This window comes from Neoarius graeffei, chromosome 9, assembly GCF_027579695.1.
Source record: "Neoarius graeffei isolate fNeoGra1 chromosome 9, fNeoGra1.pri, whole genome shotgun sequence".
NCBI classification, from domain to species: Eukaryota; Metazoa; Chordata; class Actinopteri; order Siluriformes; family Ariidae; genus Neoarius; species Neoarius graeffei.
Window position 1 is genome coordinate 5,221,753 of NC_083577.1, and position 18,066 is coordinate 5,239,818.

The following is an 18,066-nucleotide window of genomic DNA, read 5'->3' on the forward strand; positions in this document are numbered from 1 at the left end:
CCCCGTGTCCGCGTGGGTTTCCTCCGGGTGCTCCGGTTTCCCCCACAGTCCAAAGACATGCAGGTTAGGTTAACTGGTGACTCTAAATTGAGCGTAGGTGTGAATGTGAGTGTGAATGGTTGTCTGTATCTATGTGTCAGCCCTGTGATGACCTGGCGACTTGTCCAGGGTGTACCCCGCCTTTCACCCGTAGTCAGCTGGGATAGGCTCCAGCTCGCCTGCGACCCTGTAGAACAGGATAAAGCGGCTACAGATAATGAGATGATATAATAATAATAATAATAATAATAATAATAATTGGCTTGACTGCACTAGCATTGGCCTTTGCTAACGCTACACCGACTGGAAGATAACTGCACTGCTGTGCTAACAGCACCAAGTCGCGGGCAAGCTACCCGTAGCACCAGCCTTCGAGAATGCCGATATGAAGAGAGTGTATGTATAATAATAATGTCTGGCTTTTTTTCATGGTCTATCAGATATATTCCACTCAGTTACTCGTCTTCGACTCATTCAGTATCATGCTCGCTGAATGGAATACATCTGATAGACCATGAAAAAAAGCCAGACAATATAATTTAAATATATGTCCCTCAGATCCGCGATGTATTTCGTATGAAAAATGCGAGTTTTTCAACACGAGAAGATAAACTTCACATCTCCAAGCCAACATGTGATTTTATTGATATTTTATCGACACATTCACAAACAAAATTTATCAAAACAATTCATCAAGTTCGTCCTGAGTGACATACAGACACGACATATGTCACGCTTTTGGTTCTCCATGTCCCGGATGAAAAATACGAGTGGCGTATTTCCCAGTAAAACCACTCGTGTCTGTATAATATAACTGATTACCATGACATGCCTGAAGAGTGGGCCGTACACCCGGCAGCAGACATGTTGACGTTTATGAGGCGTCATTTTGAGTCGCGCGACTTGTACCTGAGAAATCATTTACTTGTGATACCCTGCCTGAAATTCATTAGTGGGTCGAGTAAACTGTTCCTTGTCCGCGTTCAATCGGTGTCGGCAAACGTAATAAAGCTGAAAGCGTGGCCAGTGTTTGCTGTGTTAATGTTTGCATGATGCAATAAAAAAGTGCACCTCAGCGGCTCCCAGATAAAGCCTCTCTATGTCAGGGGAAGAAGTTTAATATTAAAAAAAAAGTGCTGATAGTTTGAGTTTGCTTTTCCATTGTGGGGGCGGCGAGGCTTTTAATCACCTAAGTGATGTTGCTTTCATATAAAAAACAGAAATTAAAATAAAACTATTTCACATTAGATTCTACTGATTGTTGATGGAAAAATTATGCTGATTTGGTTGTTGTTGGGGTTTTTTTTAGGGTTATTTATCAGTTTAAATTAATGTCAACGTGGGAAGTTATTGAAAAAAAAACCCTGAACATCTTGTATCTCAGAAAATCAAACTGTTTTATCTTATGATCCGTGATCAGAAGTGTGGCCATGCTGAGTTAGTAGTGAGTATCAGTATGATAGAAGACAAACGGTCTTCAGTATATCATCAGTGTAATTTTATCTACAGAGATTGACCGTGCCGTACCGTTGAGGAGGTCTTTGAGATGTCTGAACCAGGTTTCACAGTGATCCACGCTCAGGTTGTCCAGGTGGATGGTGTCGTCTTTGAGTTTAGCTCCTTTGCGCTTGCAGTAGAACAAAGTGATGCCAAGAAGTGTGCCACCGCTCTGCTGACCGGCCGAACGTCGACGCTTCACCTTCACCGCGAACACGTCCTTCAGCTCCATAAAGTCCTCCACAGGCTTCTTCTCCGAGGACTCACCTACAAACCCACATACACACGTGTGTACGTTGTTACGGTATATCACATCATTTGTCCATGTAACAGTGTACAGAACGCACCGATGGACGTTCATTATTGGACCAAAAACACTTTAAATTTTCACACAACTTTTTAGTATAAATACGGAAATGATTACAGAAAATGGTGCATTCTGATTGGTTGAGAAATTCAGACTATTTCTCAATAACCACCTCGAGCGACTCGGCAAAATGGCGGCCAATCACTTCATCACTGTAAGAAAAAACGATGAAAGAAAACGCTGTTCCTAAAAGCATTAAAGATGCTACAAAGTTTGCTCTAAAACTATTCAAAGGTAAAGTGGGATTTATCAATTTCAAAACAAAGGATTTTACTGGATATGAGCAATCGTGCACTGTGATTGGCTACTCTACTACTAGGATATCAGCTCATATACCCTGAATAGAGAAAAACAAAATGGCAGTGCGTGTTCCTGAAGCAACTGAGGATGAAATTAAAACTCTACTCGAAAACAACCCCCGAAAAAAGTACAAAAAAGGCAACAAAATATGGAATAAAAGTATTTGATAGTAAGAACATATCTTTTTTTATTTTTGAGAATTATTATTATTATTATTATTATATAATTTTTCACAAATTGCTCGTTATTTCGCCAGTTTGTTTACATTCTAAGTGGAAATGATTTTGTCGGATGTTTTGTATCAAGCTTTTATTTATTGAATTTGCTATATATATATATATATATATATATATATATATATATATATATATATACACACACAATGGTGCTTGAAAGTTTATGAACCCTTTAGAATTTTCTATATTTCTGCATAAATATGACCTAAAACATCATCAGATTTTCACACAAGTCCTAAAAGTAGATAAAGAGAACCCAGTTAAACAAATGAGACCAAAATATTATACTTGGTCATTTATTTATTGAGGAAAATGATCCAATATTACATATCTGTGAGTGGCAAAAGTATGTGAACCTTTGCTTTCAGTATCTGGTGTGACCCCCTTGTGCAGCAATAACTGCAACTAAACGTTTGCGGTAACTGTTGATCAGTCCTGCACACCGGCTTGGAGGAATTTTAGCCCGTTCCTCCGTACAGAACAGCTTCAACTCTGGGATGTTGGTGGGTTTCCTCACATGAACTGCTCGCTTCAGGTCCTTCCACAACATTTCGATTGGATTAAGGTCAGGACTTTGACTTGGCCATTCCAAAACATTAACTTTATTCTTCTTTAACCATTCTTTGGTAGAATGACTTGCGTGCTTAGGGTCGTTGTCTTGCTGCATGACCCACCTTCTCTTGAGATTCACTTCATGGACAGATGTCCTGATATTTTCCTTTAGAATTCGCTGGTATAATTCAGAATTCATTGTTCCATCAATGATGGCAAGCCGTCCTGGCCCAGATGCAGCAAAACAGGCCCAAACCATGATACTACCACCACCACTTTTCACAGATGGGATAAGGTTCTTATGCTGGAATGCAGTGTCTTCCTTTCTCCAAACATAACGCTTCTCATTTAAACCAGAAAGTTCTATTTTGGTCTCATCCGTCCACAAAACATTTTTCAATAGCCTTCTGGCTTGTCCATGTGATCTTTAGCAAACTGCAGATGAGCAGCAATGTTCTTTTTGGAGAGCAGTAACTTTCTCCTTGCAACCCTGCCATGCACACCATTGTTGTTCAGTGTTCTCCTGATGGTGGACTCATGAACATTAACATTAGCCAATGTGAGAGAGGCCTTCAGTTGCTTAGAAGTTACCCTGGGGTCCTTTGTGACCTTGCCGACTATTACATGCCTTGCTCTTGGAGTGATCTTTGTTGGTTGACCACTCCTGGGGAGGGTAACAGTGGTCTTGAATTTCCTCCATTTGTACACAATCTGTCTGACTGTTGATTGGTGGAGTCCAAACTCTTTAGAGATGGTTTTGTAACCTTTTCCAGCCTGATGAGCATCAACAACGCTTTTTCTGAGGTCCTCAGAAATCTCTTTTGTTCATGCCATGATACACTTCCACAAACATGTGTTGTGAAGATCAGACTTTGATAGATCCCTGTTCTTTAAATAAAACAGGGTGCCCACTCACACCTGATTGTCATCCCATTGATTGAAAACACCTGACTCTAATTTCACCTTCAAATTAACTGCTAATCCTCGAGGTTCACATACTTTTGCCACTCACAGATATGTAATATTGGATCATTTTCTTCAATAAATAAATGACCCAGTATAATATTTTTGCCTTATTTGTTTAACTGGGTTCTCTTTATCTACTTTTAGGACTTGTGTGAAAATCTGATGATGTTTTAGGTCCTATTTATGCAGAAATATAGAAAATTCTAAAGGGTTCACAAACTTTCAAGCACCACTGTATATAAACAAAATAAAAATGCTCGGTTTCTCAAAATCCAGTGAATGTGGACAGAATAAAACAGTTATTCCACTCAGTCTCGTCATACACGGATTATAACAACTCGGTGCTACGCGCCTCGTCGGATAACGGCTCATGTACGACTCGATTTCATGGAATAACTATTAATTAATAACCTCGACTTCGTCTTTAGCGAATAATCGTTAAATTTCAACCAAAATCTTTTTAGCTCAGTGACCTCTATATGACTTTCAAAATCTCAAAAATCACAGACTCGCTCACACTACACAACTTTAATCAGTTGTTTGGAAATCTACGGGAAGTTCATTCCACTATCTCGGTGCCAGAATATAGAAGAGTTTCACCAGAAGTTACGGCTGGCTGTCGGAAATGTTGCTAAACATCGCTAGATTGTGTGATGACATCACAGGTAATGTAACCACATCTAATTTGCATATGTCACATACAGTGTTGCGAATTTTTTTTTTTTAAATCCCACAAGAAGTCACTATTAGCTCTCAGAATTGTCACTACAGGATTGCGCGATTCACAACTTGGTAAAATTGAGTTGCCAAATTTGTCACTAGATAAGAGTTTTAGTCACTAGATTGGCAACACTGTTCCTACTAACCGTTTTGGTCTGACATGATCAATAATACTACTGTGCTTAGGTGTATTTTGCCCTCACACTCCTAAACTAATAGATGGACAGTAAACCGGATTCAGGGATCTGCTGCGCATGACAGAAAATGAATTTGATTAGCCCTTGGATTTTCACTGGCTGTTTCTCAGCACTGCTCTTACTCCGTGTCCTAGAGTAGCTTGCATTATGTGATTCATCACTAAGAAAATGAAACATCCTTGAAAATATCTGAGCTTCTGCGATCGCTGAACTGTACTAGCCTGGGCCCGCCCATCCTAAGCGTGACGCAACACGAGGGCCTGTTGCGAGCTTAGTCTGGCCAGGCAAGCTATCTCCAGCTCTTCCAAGCTCCAGAAAAATCGGGAGCCAATCAACTTTGAGCACCTCCAACGGCCCTGGGTAGAGGTGTGTTCAAGGCAGTGACGTAGTAGAACTGCGACCGGAAGCCATAGATTGTTTACAGAATCATGCTGTATTGAAAGCATTCAACGGGAAGTTCTCATTGAAAACGGAGCAAAGAGCAGCCCTGGAGGTATTTATTGAAAGGAAGGACGTTTTCGCCTTGCTCCCGACCGGCTTCGGTAAGAGTTTAATCTACCAGTTAGCCCCGCTAGTAGCCAAATCAATGGGGCTCAGCGAGAATCCTATCGTCGTGTCACATACGTCAGAGGAAAGAGTGATGTGATTGGTTTAAGCTTCGTCACAGCCTTTTCTGGCTTCGACCAGTAGCAAACTGAGGCATTTCAGGGAGGCGGGTCAACCACGGGCTCTGGGAAACGGTTGGGCTGAATATCTTGGCCAGACCAATAGCTCGGAGAGCTTTGAAGTCGCGTTAGCCAGACTAGAACTGTACCACACTACAGGAGCGGTCATCAAGCTGGGGGTGTTGTCACTGACCCTCAAAGTTAGGCTAAAATCACGGAGTGTACACTAGAATTGAAAGTTCTTCAAGTCCTTTAATAAATTCAGCTTCTGGAGTCTTTTTTTTTTTTCCCAGGCCTGGACCTGATCCGATAAACATCTGACCAATCAGGCAGTCGTTTAGGCTACTATCACACTGGCTCATATCTTGCTACGTAAGCGGCGTGTGGGTCAAACGCCAAGAGGCGAGGCGTATTTTGTTCAAAATTAAAGTCCTGTGACGTATGTGTAATGTTTCTGTGGCGTATCTGGGGTTTGTACGGGGTTCAAGAGATGTAAAGCTATGGCGTACCGAGGCACATGCATGGTGTATGATGCGTTGCTGCAGCGTAACCGTTTCGTTGGCGTGGCGTTTCATTCTTACATATGATGTTGCTGCGGCGTATCTTCAGCATTCACAGGTGGGTAGAAAAGGGGGCCTCAAGCTGCATTCGTTGTCATTCGTGACAATCAAGAAAGCATCATGCCAGCAAAGAAGTCAGGACCCAAGAAGGGCGAGGGAAGAGCGAAGACATCAGCCGCATCCACCCAGCCAGCCAGCCAGCCAGCCCCAGGAGCCACCTTCATCAGACACATGTCAACTAAAGCGTTCGCACGGTGTAACTGGTGTTCGAGCAACATTCTCGCTGTGTCACTGCTGCGTAGCTTTCGTTTTTACAGCGTACACGTGACGTATGTGTGACGTATCAAAGCTGCAGATTTTTAAGTGCCGACTTAAAAATACGCCGCTCCCTGGCATACAAGGAGATCGTGTTACGCATCCTAGAGTATTATCTACGTAAGCTGGCGATGCTGCGACGTTCCTTTCTTACTGCTACGTATCCTGATACGCCGTACATACGCAAGGCTGAAACGCCAATGTGTGAACCAAGCATTGCATGTGACGTCGTCTGAGCACGTGCTACTTTTCCCCGGGAATCTTTGTACATCCTTGTTGCATCACGAAGTCACGGAATACGGATTCAAAGAAAATAAAAAATATTACACAAAGCACAGATCTTTTATTCATGGATATGTGAGTATTTTCCGTGAAATATCAAGAGTAACTTAATAAAGTAAACATATACAGTGGTGCTTGAAAGTTTGTGAACCCTTTAGAATTTTCTATATTTCTGCATAAATATGACCTAAAACATCATCAGATTTTCACACAAGTCCTAAAAGTAGATAAAGAGAACCCAGTTAAACAAATGAGACAAAAATATTATACTTGGTCATTTATTTATTGAGGAAAATGATCCAGTATTACATATCTGTGAGTGGCAAAAGTATGTGAACCTCTAGGATTAGCAGTTAATTTGAAGGTGAAATTAGAGTCAGGTGTTTTCAATCAATGGGATGACAATCAGGTGTGAGTGGGCACCCTGTTTTATTTAAAGAACAGGGATCTATCAAAGTCTGATCTTCACAACACATGTTTGTGGAAGTGTATCATGACACGAACAAAGGAGATTTCTGAGGACCTCAGAAAAAGCGTTGTTGATGCTCATCAGGCTGGAAAAGGTTACAAAACCATCTCTAAAGAGTTTGGACTCCACCAATCCACAGTCAGACAGGTTGTGTACAAATAGAGGAAATTCAAGACCATTGTTACCCTCCCCAGGAGTGGCCAACCAACAAAGATCACTCCAAGAGCAAGGCGTGTAATAGTCAGCGAGGTCACAAAGGACCCCAGGGTAACGTCTAAGCAACTGAAGGCCTCGCTCACATTGGCTAATGTTAATGTTCATGAGTCCACCATCAGGAGAACACTGAACAACAAAGGTGTGCAAACAATGGCAGGGTTGCAAGGAGAAAGCCACTGCTCTCCAAAAAGAACATTGCTGCTCATCTGCAGTTTGCTAAAGATCATGTGGCCAAGCCAGAAGGCTATTGGGAAAATGTTTTGTGGACGGATGAGACCAAAATAGAACTTTTTGGTTTAAATAAGAAGTGTTTTGTTTGGAGAAAGGAAAACACTGCATTCCAGCATAAGAACCTTATCCCATCTGTGAAACATGGTGGTGGTAGTATCATGGTTTGGGCCTGTTTTGCTGCATCTGGGCCAGGACGGCTTGCCATCATTGATGGAACAATGAATTCTGAATTATACCAGCGAATTCTAAAGGAAAATGTCAGGACATCTGTCCATGAACTGAATCTCAAGAGAAGGTGGGTCATGCAGCAAGACAACGACCCTAAGCGCACAAGTCATTCTACCAAAGAATGGTTAAAGAAGAATAAAGTGAATGTTTTGGAATGGCCAAGTCAAAGTCCTGACCTTAATCCAATCGAAATGTTGTGAAATGTTGCGGGCCCTAAAACATCACCGTGTAGCTGAATGCTGTACCGTAATTACCTTACTGCAAAACCAGCATCATTTTTGCCCATTTTGACGAACTAAGTTCACACCCTTGTTCGTTTCACAATGAGATATTGTCTGAATGGACGGAAAAGACTCGGTTTGGTCCAAATCTTTTGTCTTGTACATGATCACAAGACCACAGTTGTCTGGTAAATGTGCCTCTGACAAATCTTTTTGTGTGTGTTCAAGCATGTGTCTTATTTCTTGCTGTAATTCCGCTGTCATTAACAACTTTACCATCGTCACACTCTGCATGTTGTGTTTTAATGTTGTTTTTCCGTGTTGTTTGTACATTAAGTGAAATCTCGATCAGAAAGCCGTGAGCTCCGTCTATATAACACGATAAATGCTCAAGGCAAGGTTTAATACACTCAACTCAGCAGGGTTAAATGAACTGACACAGTGTGCAACTCCATTCCTGTTAATTCAAGTAAGAAAGTTCAGACGTTTAACTCGGGGCCGGTAAAAAGCTCAGATTAGACTCTGTGGCACGTCATGTGACTTGGTACACACATTAAGGGCGCATTCCAGAATAAATATGTCTTTGATACGTTACTGAACATGTTATTGAACATGTTATTTCTATTCTTGGATGACAGGAGTGTAACCAGATGTGGTCAACTGTTATTGTATCCCTTCTATCCCAAGATTTGGCATTCGGTTTCATTTTGGGATGCTTTTCTGCTCACCACGGTTGTAAAGAGTGGTTATTTCACTTATCATAGCTTCCCTTTCATCTCCAGTCAGTCTATTTTCTTCTCACCCCTTCTTTCATCAACGAGATGTTTTCGACTCTGCTCTGCTCGGTGAATGTTTTTTTTTGTGTGTGTGTGTGTGTGTGTGTTTGTGAAAACCCCAGGAGAGCATCAGTTTCTGAAACACCGACAGCCATGCCACGGTTAAAGTCACTGAGATCACAGTTCTGCCCTTATTCTGATGTTCGATGTGAATATTGACTGTCGCTCATGCCGTGATTTTATGCATTGTGCTGCTGTCACATGATTGGATAACGGCATGAATAAGCAGCCGTTTTAAAATGCCACGTGAGTGTCGTGTGTACACTGTATAGCTCTTCTTTTGTGCCTTTATTTCTCCCTCGTTCGTGCTCCATCTCTGTCATGACCGAGATAGCAGCCCTATCTTAAAAATTCTCTCTCTCTCATCGTTTTACAGTTCTCTTTGCATCTCGTTTTCTCTCTGCATTTCCTGCTCTTTCCTCATGTGAAAGCCCGTCTTCATTAGCAGCGCCGTGACCGTGCCCCATGTTTCAGAACATTAACTAGCCTCTCACATTACTGCGCAGGACCCCTGCCGCCATCTGCTCCTCTCCGTCCGTCCCCCTGCTCCACCGATCCTTCCATTTATTTAACTCCAGAGTGTCCCTTCAACGGGGGACAAAAACACCCGGAGTCAATTTCATTAGTGTGAATAAGGGATAATCTCTCCCGATAGAGTGCTTCTGAACCACATACAGGCCCGTGGTCTCGAACAGGGAGAGTGACAGAGCGAGGGCTCTGAGGGAGGGAGGGAGGGAGGGAGGGAAAAAGGGGATTGGGACGGGGCCGGTACAGTAAGCCAGGTCGCTGTCTGAATCAATCTTGGCACATCTGCCTGATGCAGAGCGTAAACTGGATTAGGGTGCGATTTAGCCACTTGATGCTAATTGTGTTGCGGCTCCGGCACATGTTTTCTTTTTCAGTGTTGATAGAGGGATTTCACGTAAAAGAGACACATTTCTTTTGTGTCTACATCGTCAGTCTTTTATAATGAAGAGCTTAATTAGTGGCCTTGGCTAAATGAGGGGGAAAAGGAGCTTTAAACAAGTCAATGTTGCTGAAAATGAGGGCACGTCCTGATTTTGCGAAGTGAAAGGCATTTCTAGAGTAAAACTGCAGGTAAATTTGATAACAAACTTCATAAACATCATATCACTAGAATACATACAGCTTAATATACTTAAACACGGGGATTAACAATACACAGTTGTACATCATTGAGAAGGGTGGCCATGAGAACGCTGTTCATGTGCTACAGAACTGTTTGAAGGATATAAAGACCAGGTGCCTGAACGATGACAAACCCAAACTTCTACTGATCCATTCCAAGTTCTCGCCGTCTGTTTCTGCCATCTCTGCAGTATGATTTGGAGGCTCAGAAATCTCACCAACGCCTGAAGCTCATAATCTTGGGAAATTGTTTGACCACAACTTGTCCTATACACAACAGATCAACAATTGCTGCAAGTCCTCCTTCATGGTTCGGAGTCAAATTAGCAAGATTTGAAAGTACCTGGGGGCGGCACGGTGGTGTAGTGGTTAGCACCGTCGCCTCACAGCATGAAGGTTCTGGGTTCAAGCCCAGCGGCCGACGAGGGCCTTTCTGTGTGGAGTTTGCATGTTCCCCCTGTGTCTGCGTGGGTTTCCTCCCGGTGCTCCGGTTTCCCCCACAGTCCAAAGACATGGTGGCTCTAAATTGACCGTAGGTGTGAATGTGAGTGTGATTGGTTGTTTGTCTATGTATCAGCCCTGCGATAACCTGGTGACTTGTCCAGGGTGTACCCCACTTCTCACCCGTAGTCAGCTGGGGTGGGCTCCAGCTTGCCTACGACCCTGCACAGGATAAGCGGCTACAGATAATGGATGGAAAGTACCTGGATCAGCCGACTGCTGAGAGGTTGGTCCATCCATGCCTTCGTTACATCAAGGCTGAATCACTGTAACAGGTCTGTTGGAGTACGAGCTCAAGAAACTCCAATGTGTCCTAAATTCAGCTGCCAGAGTTGGAGCATGACCTCAACATGGTGAAGACGCTACCCATGTCTTTGAAGAGGCTACCATCAAAAGTCAAGTCAAAGTCCCTTCCGCGCCAGGATCTGGTCTTCCCAGGCAGTTTCCTGTCCCAGTACTACCCAACTCCTTGAGGCACATGGGTGCATGGGTGCTGATCTCCGTTTTGACAGCCCTCGGCCTCTTGCCTATTGAGGTATTTCACTCACGTGACCAAGTCATGTGACGCTGCCATTTTGGACGGCACGGCTCGAATCAGTTTGAATGCGAGGAAGGCGACAAACGAAAAACATAAAAGAAAAAGGAGCGAGATGCAGAAAACACCTTCACTATCCAGCGACGTAGGGCATTTACAGGGCGAGCAGAGGGAGAGGTATTTGCAAAAATTGAGGTTAGCAGGCTTGGAGAACGACGTTTACCTGCTTCCACCAGGATTGTTCACTGACAGCTAAGATTTGTTCACATTTTCATTTACTTTCGGTCCTCAGGATAAACAAAATGTTATTAAATGTCATTGAAATAGCTTCTTAGTCTGTTGAGACATGGCCCGTTATAAGTTTTTCCTTTACTGTATTTACTAGTTTACTGAGCGCGCTCCTGGGCGGGCTGGCTGGCCGGCTAGCTAGCGCTCCGGGGCCGGCTGGCTAGCGCTCCGGGGCCGGCTGGCTAGCGCTCCGGGGCCGGCTGGCTGGCTGGCTAGCTAGCGCTCCGGAGCCGGCTGGCTGGCTGGCTAGCTAGCGCTCCGGAGCCGGCTGGCTGGCTGGCTAGCTAGCGCTCCGGAGCCGGCTGGCTGGCTGGCTAGCTAGCGCTCCGGAGCCGGCTGGCTGGCTGGCTAGCTAGCGCTCCGGAGCCGGCTGGCTGGCTGGCTAGCTAGCGCTCCGGAGCCGGCTGGCTGGCTGGCTAGCTAGCGCTCCGGAGCCGGCTGGCTGGCTGGCTAGCTAGCGCTCCGGAGCCGGCTGGCTGGCTGGCTAGCTAGCGCTCCGGAGCCGGCTGGCTGGCGTTCCGGAGCCGGCCGGCTGGCTGGCTGGCTGGCTGGCCGGCTCCGGGGCCGGCCGGCTGGCTGGCTGGCTGGCTAGCTAGCCGGCTCCGGGGCCGGCTGGCTCAGTAAACTAGTAAATCCAGTAAAGGAAAAACTTGAGACTGAAAGGTTTTAACAGTCATCCAAATGACTGAACATAAACATTGCTACAGTAACATACCAGCTACTGTTGTTGACATTAGCTAGCTTGCCGTCCAAAATGGCGGACACCGGGGCGTCACGTGACCCTGTGACGTCAGGTGAAATACCTCAATACAGCTAGGGTTACAGTGGGGGATTAATCCTCTGGTAACCATGAGAGTTTGACTCCCTACTCGTATCTGTATTGCAGTGTGTCTTGCCAGATGGCAGTAGGTACCATTTTTATGATGGTCTTTGGTATGATCTCCCGGTCGAGAGGTGGACACGCTAACCACTAGGCCAACTCGCAGTGCGGCTACCATGGCTGCCAATTAATGCCTGTATCGAGTACAAGTTACTCATGCTGGTCTACAAACCATTACATGGACTCACTCGGACATACTTAGAAGAACTGTTCCGTTTATATTCCAACGCTCGCATTCTGAGGTCGAATGGGAAGAAGCTCTGGGCTGCTCCAAGGACCAACACCAAAAGTTACCGTGATGGAGCATTTTCATCAGCTGCACCGAGACCGAGCTCCCATTGTCCCTTCGTAAAGCTGATTCATATGAAACCTTCAAAACTGGTTCTAAAGACATTACTTTTTGAACAACATTATTAATTATGAACATCTTTGACAATTTGAATATGAATTTGTTTTCATAATTTTTAATACATTTAAACTCTAATATACATCTGCTTTTGTTGTTATAATGTATTATTTGTTCATATCATTATTATTTTTAGCGTTAGAGCATTGAGAGTCCGTGAAATGCTTTGAAATAAATTATTATTAACAATAAACTTCTTTCGCAAGAGCTATGTGACAAGTTCTAGCAGCTAGCTAATGTTTATTTTATTGCAGAATTAAAATTAGTGGCCAAGTTTATGAGCTAAAACTGAGGAAACTGTCATATTGTACACGGAAAGCTGTATTTTATTTTACGAATTTAACAAGTGAAAAGTAAAGCTAGTCATGTTGGATGTGACTGACCGGCTGAGTCCTGTGGCTAAGCTCCGCCTGTTGACTCTAAAATCTCAGTGAAGCGCCATTTTTTGTATCTCTTTGCGCATCTTTCTAAATTTTCATCTGTCTCGGAATTTTTTTCCTCTCTCTCAGTAGTTGCTACTTCTTGCTTACCGCCACGTTTTTAGACCTCCATTGTCCTGTAATCACATGAGTCACTTTGTGCCTCCATTATTAGTCATTGCTTTTTAAGGGGCCCGAATGATGCAACCCTTCGAGCCGGTGAGTGCGGCGAGCTGACCGCAGGCAAAACGAATCCCCCGACGTGGCCCTCTGCTGATCTAACTGCAGCTTTGATATATGGGCTCTAAGTGTGTGCACACATAAAAGTAGACTCATCAGTAAACTGTGTGTTCAGGAAAGCAAAAAGGCAATCTGAAAATACGGCTGCTCAGCGTCTTACCAAAGTACCGCGCGCAACACTTTGGAGCGTCTGAAACTCAAAGGTCGACATCACCAGAGTTTTGGAGCGTCGGTTTACAACAGCAGCAGTAGCACAGAAAAAAACAAAAACCAGGGGACAAACATTTACCTGTAGACGATCTGCTGCTCAGCGACTACACACACTGCTACGTTGCCAGATTTGCATTGCTGTGTTTAGGTTTGTTCACTTTGGTATGGGTTTTTATTTTTTATACAAGCGCAATCCTGAGCGGTTAAGGGTTAAGGGTCTTCTTCAAGGGGTAAACAGGGGATCTGTTGGGATTTGAACTTACTGTAGGTGCACGAGATCTTTTTTGACTGTTACATGAGCAACAGCATCCGTTACCCTGGTAGCAGCATTTTAGAACCAACTCAGGAGAATGAAAATGTTTAGCTATGATCTCTCTCTGTTTGTTTATTTATTTATTTATTTATTTATTTTAGCCAATGAGTTCATTTTTTAGGTTTGTTTTGAGGACAGCATGATCACTTTTTTTTAAATGTCACAAATGCTTAACAAAAACAAAAGGTGTTAAATGGAGAAAAGGTCTCATTAGCAGCAAGCAACTAAATACTTTTAGCAGCTCGTTTCTGAAAAATGTAGCTCAGCTTATAAGGCTACGTTCACACTGCAGGCTGAAGTGACTCAAATCCGATCTTTTCGCCCATATGTGACCTGTATCCGATCTTTTATTGACAATATGAACGACACAGATCCAATTTTTTCAAATCCGACCCAGGCCATTTGGATATGTGGTGCTAATTCCGATTCCTATCCGCTCTTTTCATATGCGACTTCAGTCTGAACCGCCAGGTCGCATTCATCCGACTTACACGTCATCAACAAGCCACAAACGTCACTATTCTGCGCTGAAGTAGGCGGCGGGTCTCTCAAAAAAAAGTTACAACAACATGGCGCATATGACATCAATGCGAGGGACGCTTCGGGCTGTGAAGGTTCTGAATCTTCTCAATGGAAGGACGCAGAGGTTAGGGAGCTGATTTCCATTTGGGGGGATGCAGCTATTCAAGCTAGATTGGATGAGTCATACCGCAACCGGGCGGTTTTACTTCCGTAAACACTGGCCATGCTCACCGCGTGTGACGTCGTCGTATCCTGCAATGCGCATGCGGAACACTTTTAGGTCGCTTTTCGTTCATACTGAGGATCACATACAAGTCGCATATATTTGTTAATGTGAACGACCTCACAAAAAAATCGGATTTCACAAAAAAATCGGAATTGAGCATTAAGCCTTGCAGTGTGAACGTAGTGTAAAATTACAAGCTTAAACTCACACATACGGTACTTATCCTGATACTCTGCCCCGTTATGTTCACCGCCAGCTTGGCTATACGCTCACACTGACCTTCTGAATGACCTTCAATGGGTCTCGTTTATCTTTTTTTTTTTTTCTGATAAAGTTGTGTGTACAAACCAAACCGGACAAAACCTTCTGCCGGATTGACAGAAGCTTCAGAAAGGCTGATTTTCTTCGTCAGCCATAAAGTGTAAAGCTCGTCCCCGACACACACCTTGTTTGCGTGTCCCGAGCCAACAAAACGTGTAAGTGGAATTTACTTTGACTCGCTTTTATACCAATAAAAATAAACAATTTGACCATGACAGTATATTCTACAGTATATTTTATAAAAGTGCAGTAATCCATGATATGAAGCAAATGAAGCTGAGGTCTTTCTTCATTCGTCTTCTTCTGTGTAAATTCACACACAGGTAGGATACGCACGCATTTTCACCAAATTTACAGGATTTTCATGAATACCAAAATTTCTTTAAATGCTCATACAAACAAATTATGAATAAATGAGTTCGTATTCCTCTTGATAAACAAGGCTCGTTGTGAGTGTATAAACTCGGGTTAGGGGACAGGCAATGAACCGTCAAGGAAATGGGACAAGGGACGTCTCCGAAACAAACTGAAAAACACAGGATTATACAGCAGAAGGTGGTGCTTGTGGTTTTCTCTGATTGGCTGCTGAAAGCTAAAGAGATTTTTACAAATGAAATCTGAGATATTCATGAGAGAGAGAGAGACAGAGACAGAGGTAGGGAGAGACAGAGAGACACAGAGGGAGAGAGAGAGAGAGAGAGAGAGAGAGACAGACAGACAGAGAGAGAGAGAGAAATGGCGAGACAGACACACACACAGAGAGAGAGGGACAGAAACGGAGAGAGAGACAGAGAAGGAGACAGACAGACAGAAAGAGAGGGACAGAGAGAGAGATACAGAGAGGCAGAGGGACAGAGAGAGAGAGAGAGAAACAAAGACAGACAGACAGAGAGAGAGAAAAACAGAGGGATAGACAGAGAGAGAGAGGCAGAGGGACAGAGAGAGAGAGAGAGAGAGACAGAGGAACAGAGACAGAGATGGAGAGACAGGCAGAGGGACAGAGAGAGAGAGTGAAAAAGATTGAGGGACAGAGATGGAGAAACAGACAGAGAGAGAGACAGGGAGAGAGACAGAGAGAGAGGTAGAGAGAGACAGAGAGACACAGAGGGAGAGAGACAGACAGAGAGAAATGGTGAGACAGACACACAGAGAGAGAGGGACAGAAACGGAGAGAGAGACAGAGAAGGAGACAGACAGAAAGAGAGAGGGACAGAGACAGAGAGATACAGAGAGGCAGAGGGACAAAGAGAGAGAGAGACAGACAGAGATGGAGAGATAGAGAAACAAAGACAGACAGAGAGAGAGAGAAAAACAGAGGGATAGACAGAGAGAGAGAGAGGCAGAGGGACAGAGAGAGACAGACAGACAGAGGGACAGAGACAGAGGTGGAGAGACAGGCAGAGAGAGAGAGAGAGAGAGTGAAAAAGATGGAGGGACAGAGATAGAGAGAGAGAAAGAGTTGAATGAACGTAGCTCTAATTGTCCCGTCACAAATATTGAACGTCCTGAAATAACTTGAATAAAGTGAATGAAATGACTCTATCAGTACAAATGATTCTGCCCCCCCCCCCCCCCCGCTGTAATCCGAACACACACAAGCAGCTGAGGGCGAAAGGTTTCCTCAAGAGCCATGAGCTCTCCTGGGACTTGAACTCACATCCTTCCAGTTACTATCACGACTTGACTGTTAATCTAGTGCAAAATAGTGCTGAAGAGCTTTAATGAGCAACAAGAATCCTGTTGCTCAGGGTCCACAACGCCAGAGGTCAACATCGGCGTCTGGAACATCTGCTCGGAACGGCCGAAGAGTGGGAAAATGTATATTTAGCTTTGGAAGCCTTGCCCTTTTGGTCATGTGTCCACTTTTAGCGCTTAGATCTACTCTGATAATCCGATTGAAGCTAAAAGAGTCGGGGTGGGGGGATTTAGGTGCTGGTGTGTCTGTGTCTCTGTGTCTGTGTGTGTGTGTGTGCTCCAGGGCACACGAGTTCACTCCGGAGAGGCACCATATGCTGTGGGTCATCTCTCTGTAAGGGCTGCAAGGGCCCAATCAATATGGAACGTCTGCTAGCACACCAGGTCGTATAACACGCCGCTGCCATCTCCGAAGCCTGTCACCATGGATCCACCATCTCCTGAGAGCTTATCGCTACAATAAACGTGCCTCGCTCTACCTTCTACGCCGTGACTGACTCATGTTCTCGCACACACACACACATAAATAAGTTTATGGTCCTCAGTTCTTGATGTTACATCAACAAAAGAACCGTGGGTTGAATTTTCAGATTCGTTTTGTAAATCGCCCAAAATTGATCAGGACATGACCACTCACCTTTCTGCTTTTGCTTCGATGTAATCATTCGAATAAGATACTGATCTTAATTACACAATGTCCACTCTGTCCAAATGTATATGGACACCTGACCTCAATCTCACTGAACATCTTTAAAATTAACTGGAACGCCGGCTGCGTCTCACACAGATAACCGTCACATACAGGCGCTAGAAAATACGGACTTAGATTCAGATGCAAGTCAGCTAGGTAGGGGTGTAACAATGCATCGCGACACGGTACATCGTGGTGCAAAAATGTGAAGATGTCCATCACAGGAAAGAGCGATTCCCTTCATGGAAATCAGCTTTCGATTCATTATGCAGCTGATGCAGTTGCACTGTTTGAACACCAGAGGTCACAATCTATAGAGTTAACACAGAGAGAGAGTGCACTGACTGATAGCTCCGGATCACAACGACCAGCACGTTTAAACGACCATTTTCTAGCAGCCCTAAGCCCCGCCCTGCCCCAGACAAGAAAGAAGCTGTGGAAGACGGCCACTTTAGCCATCTTTGGAGCTCTATTTCCAGTTAAAGTGATGCCTCAGGAGCTGCTGCTACAGAGCTTCTTTCTCAATCGATCATTTTTCCCCTGGGTCAGAGACTTTGTTTATTCAATCGAATATTTGGAAGAATTTATAAATGTATTTATTTGTTTTTAAAATATGGTAAACGTGTACATTTTGTTTGCAATGTAGATTTTAAACCCGTTTATAGCAATTCTTGATTTATTTAGTTTTATACAGACAAAAAAAGCAGATTGTTGTGCATTGTTTATGATTCAGAAATAAAAAAGGAGTGTTTTTAGTCATAATTTTTCCGTAA

At 43.9% G+C, this 18,066-nt stretch overlaps 1 protein-coding gene across 1 annotated transcript in view; it reads right to left on the bottom strand.

The window, feature by feature from the left end:
* Positions 1-18,066, bottom strand: part of cerkl (ceramide kinase-like) — a 229,502-nt gene that overhangs the window by 168,549 nt on the left and 42,887 nt on the right. Inside the window, exon 2 of the mRNA XM_060928581.1 lies at positions 1,567-1,803. Coding sequence (XP_060784564.1) covers positions 1,567-1,803 — 237 coding nt within the window. The remainder of the gene's footprint in view (positions 1-1,566; positions 1,804-18,066) is intronic.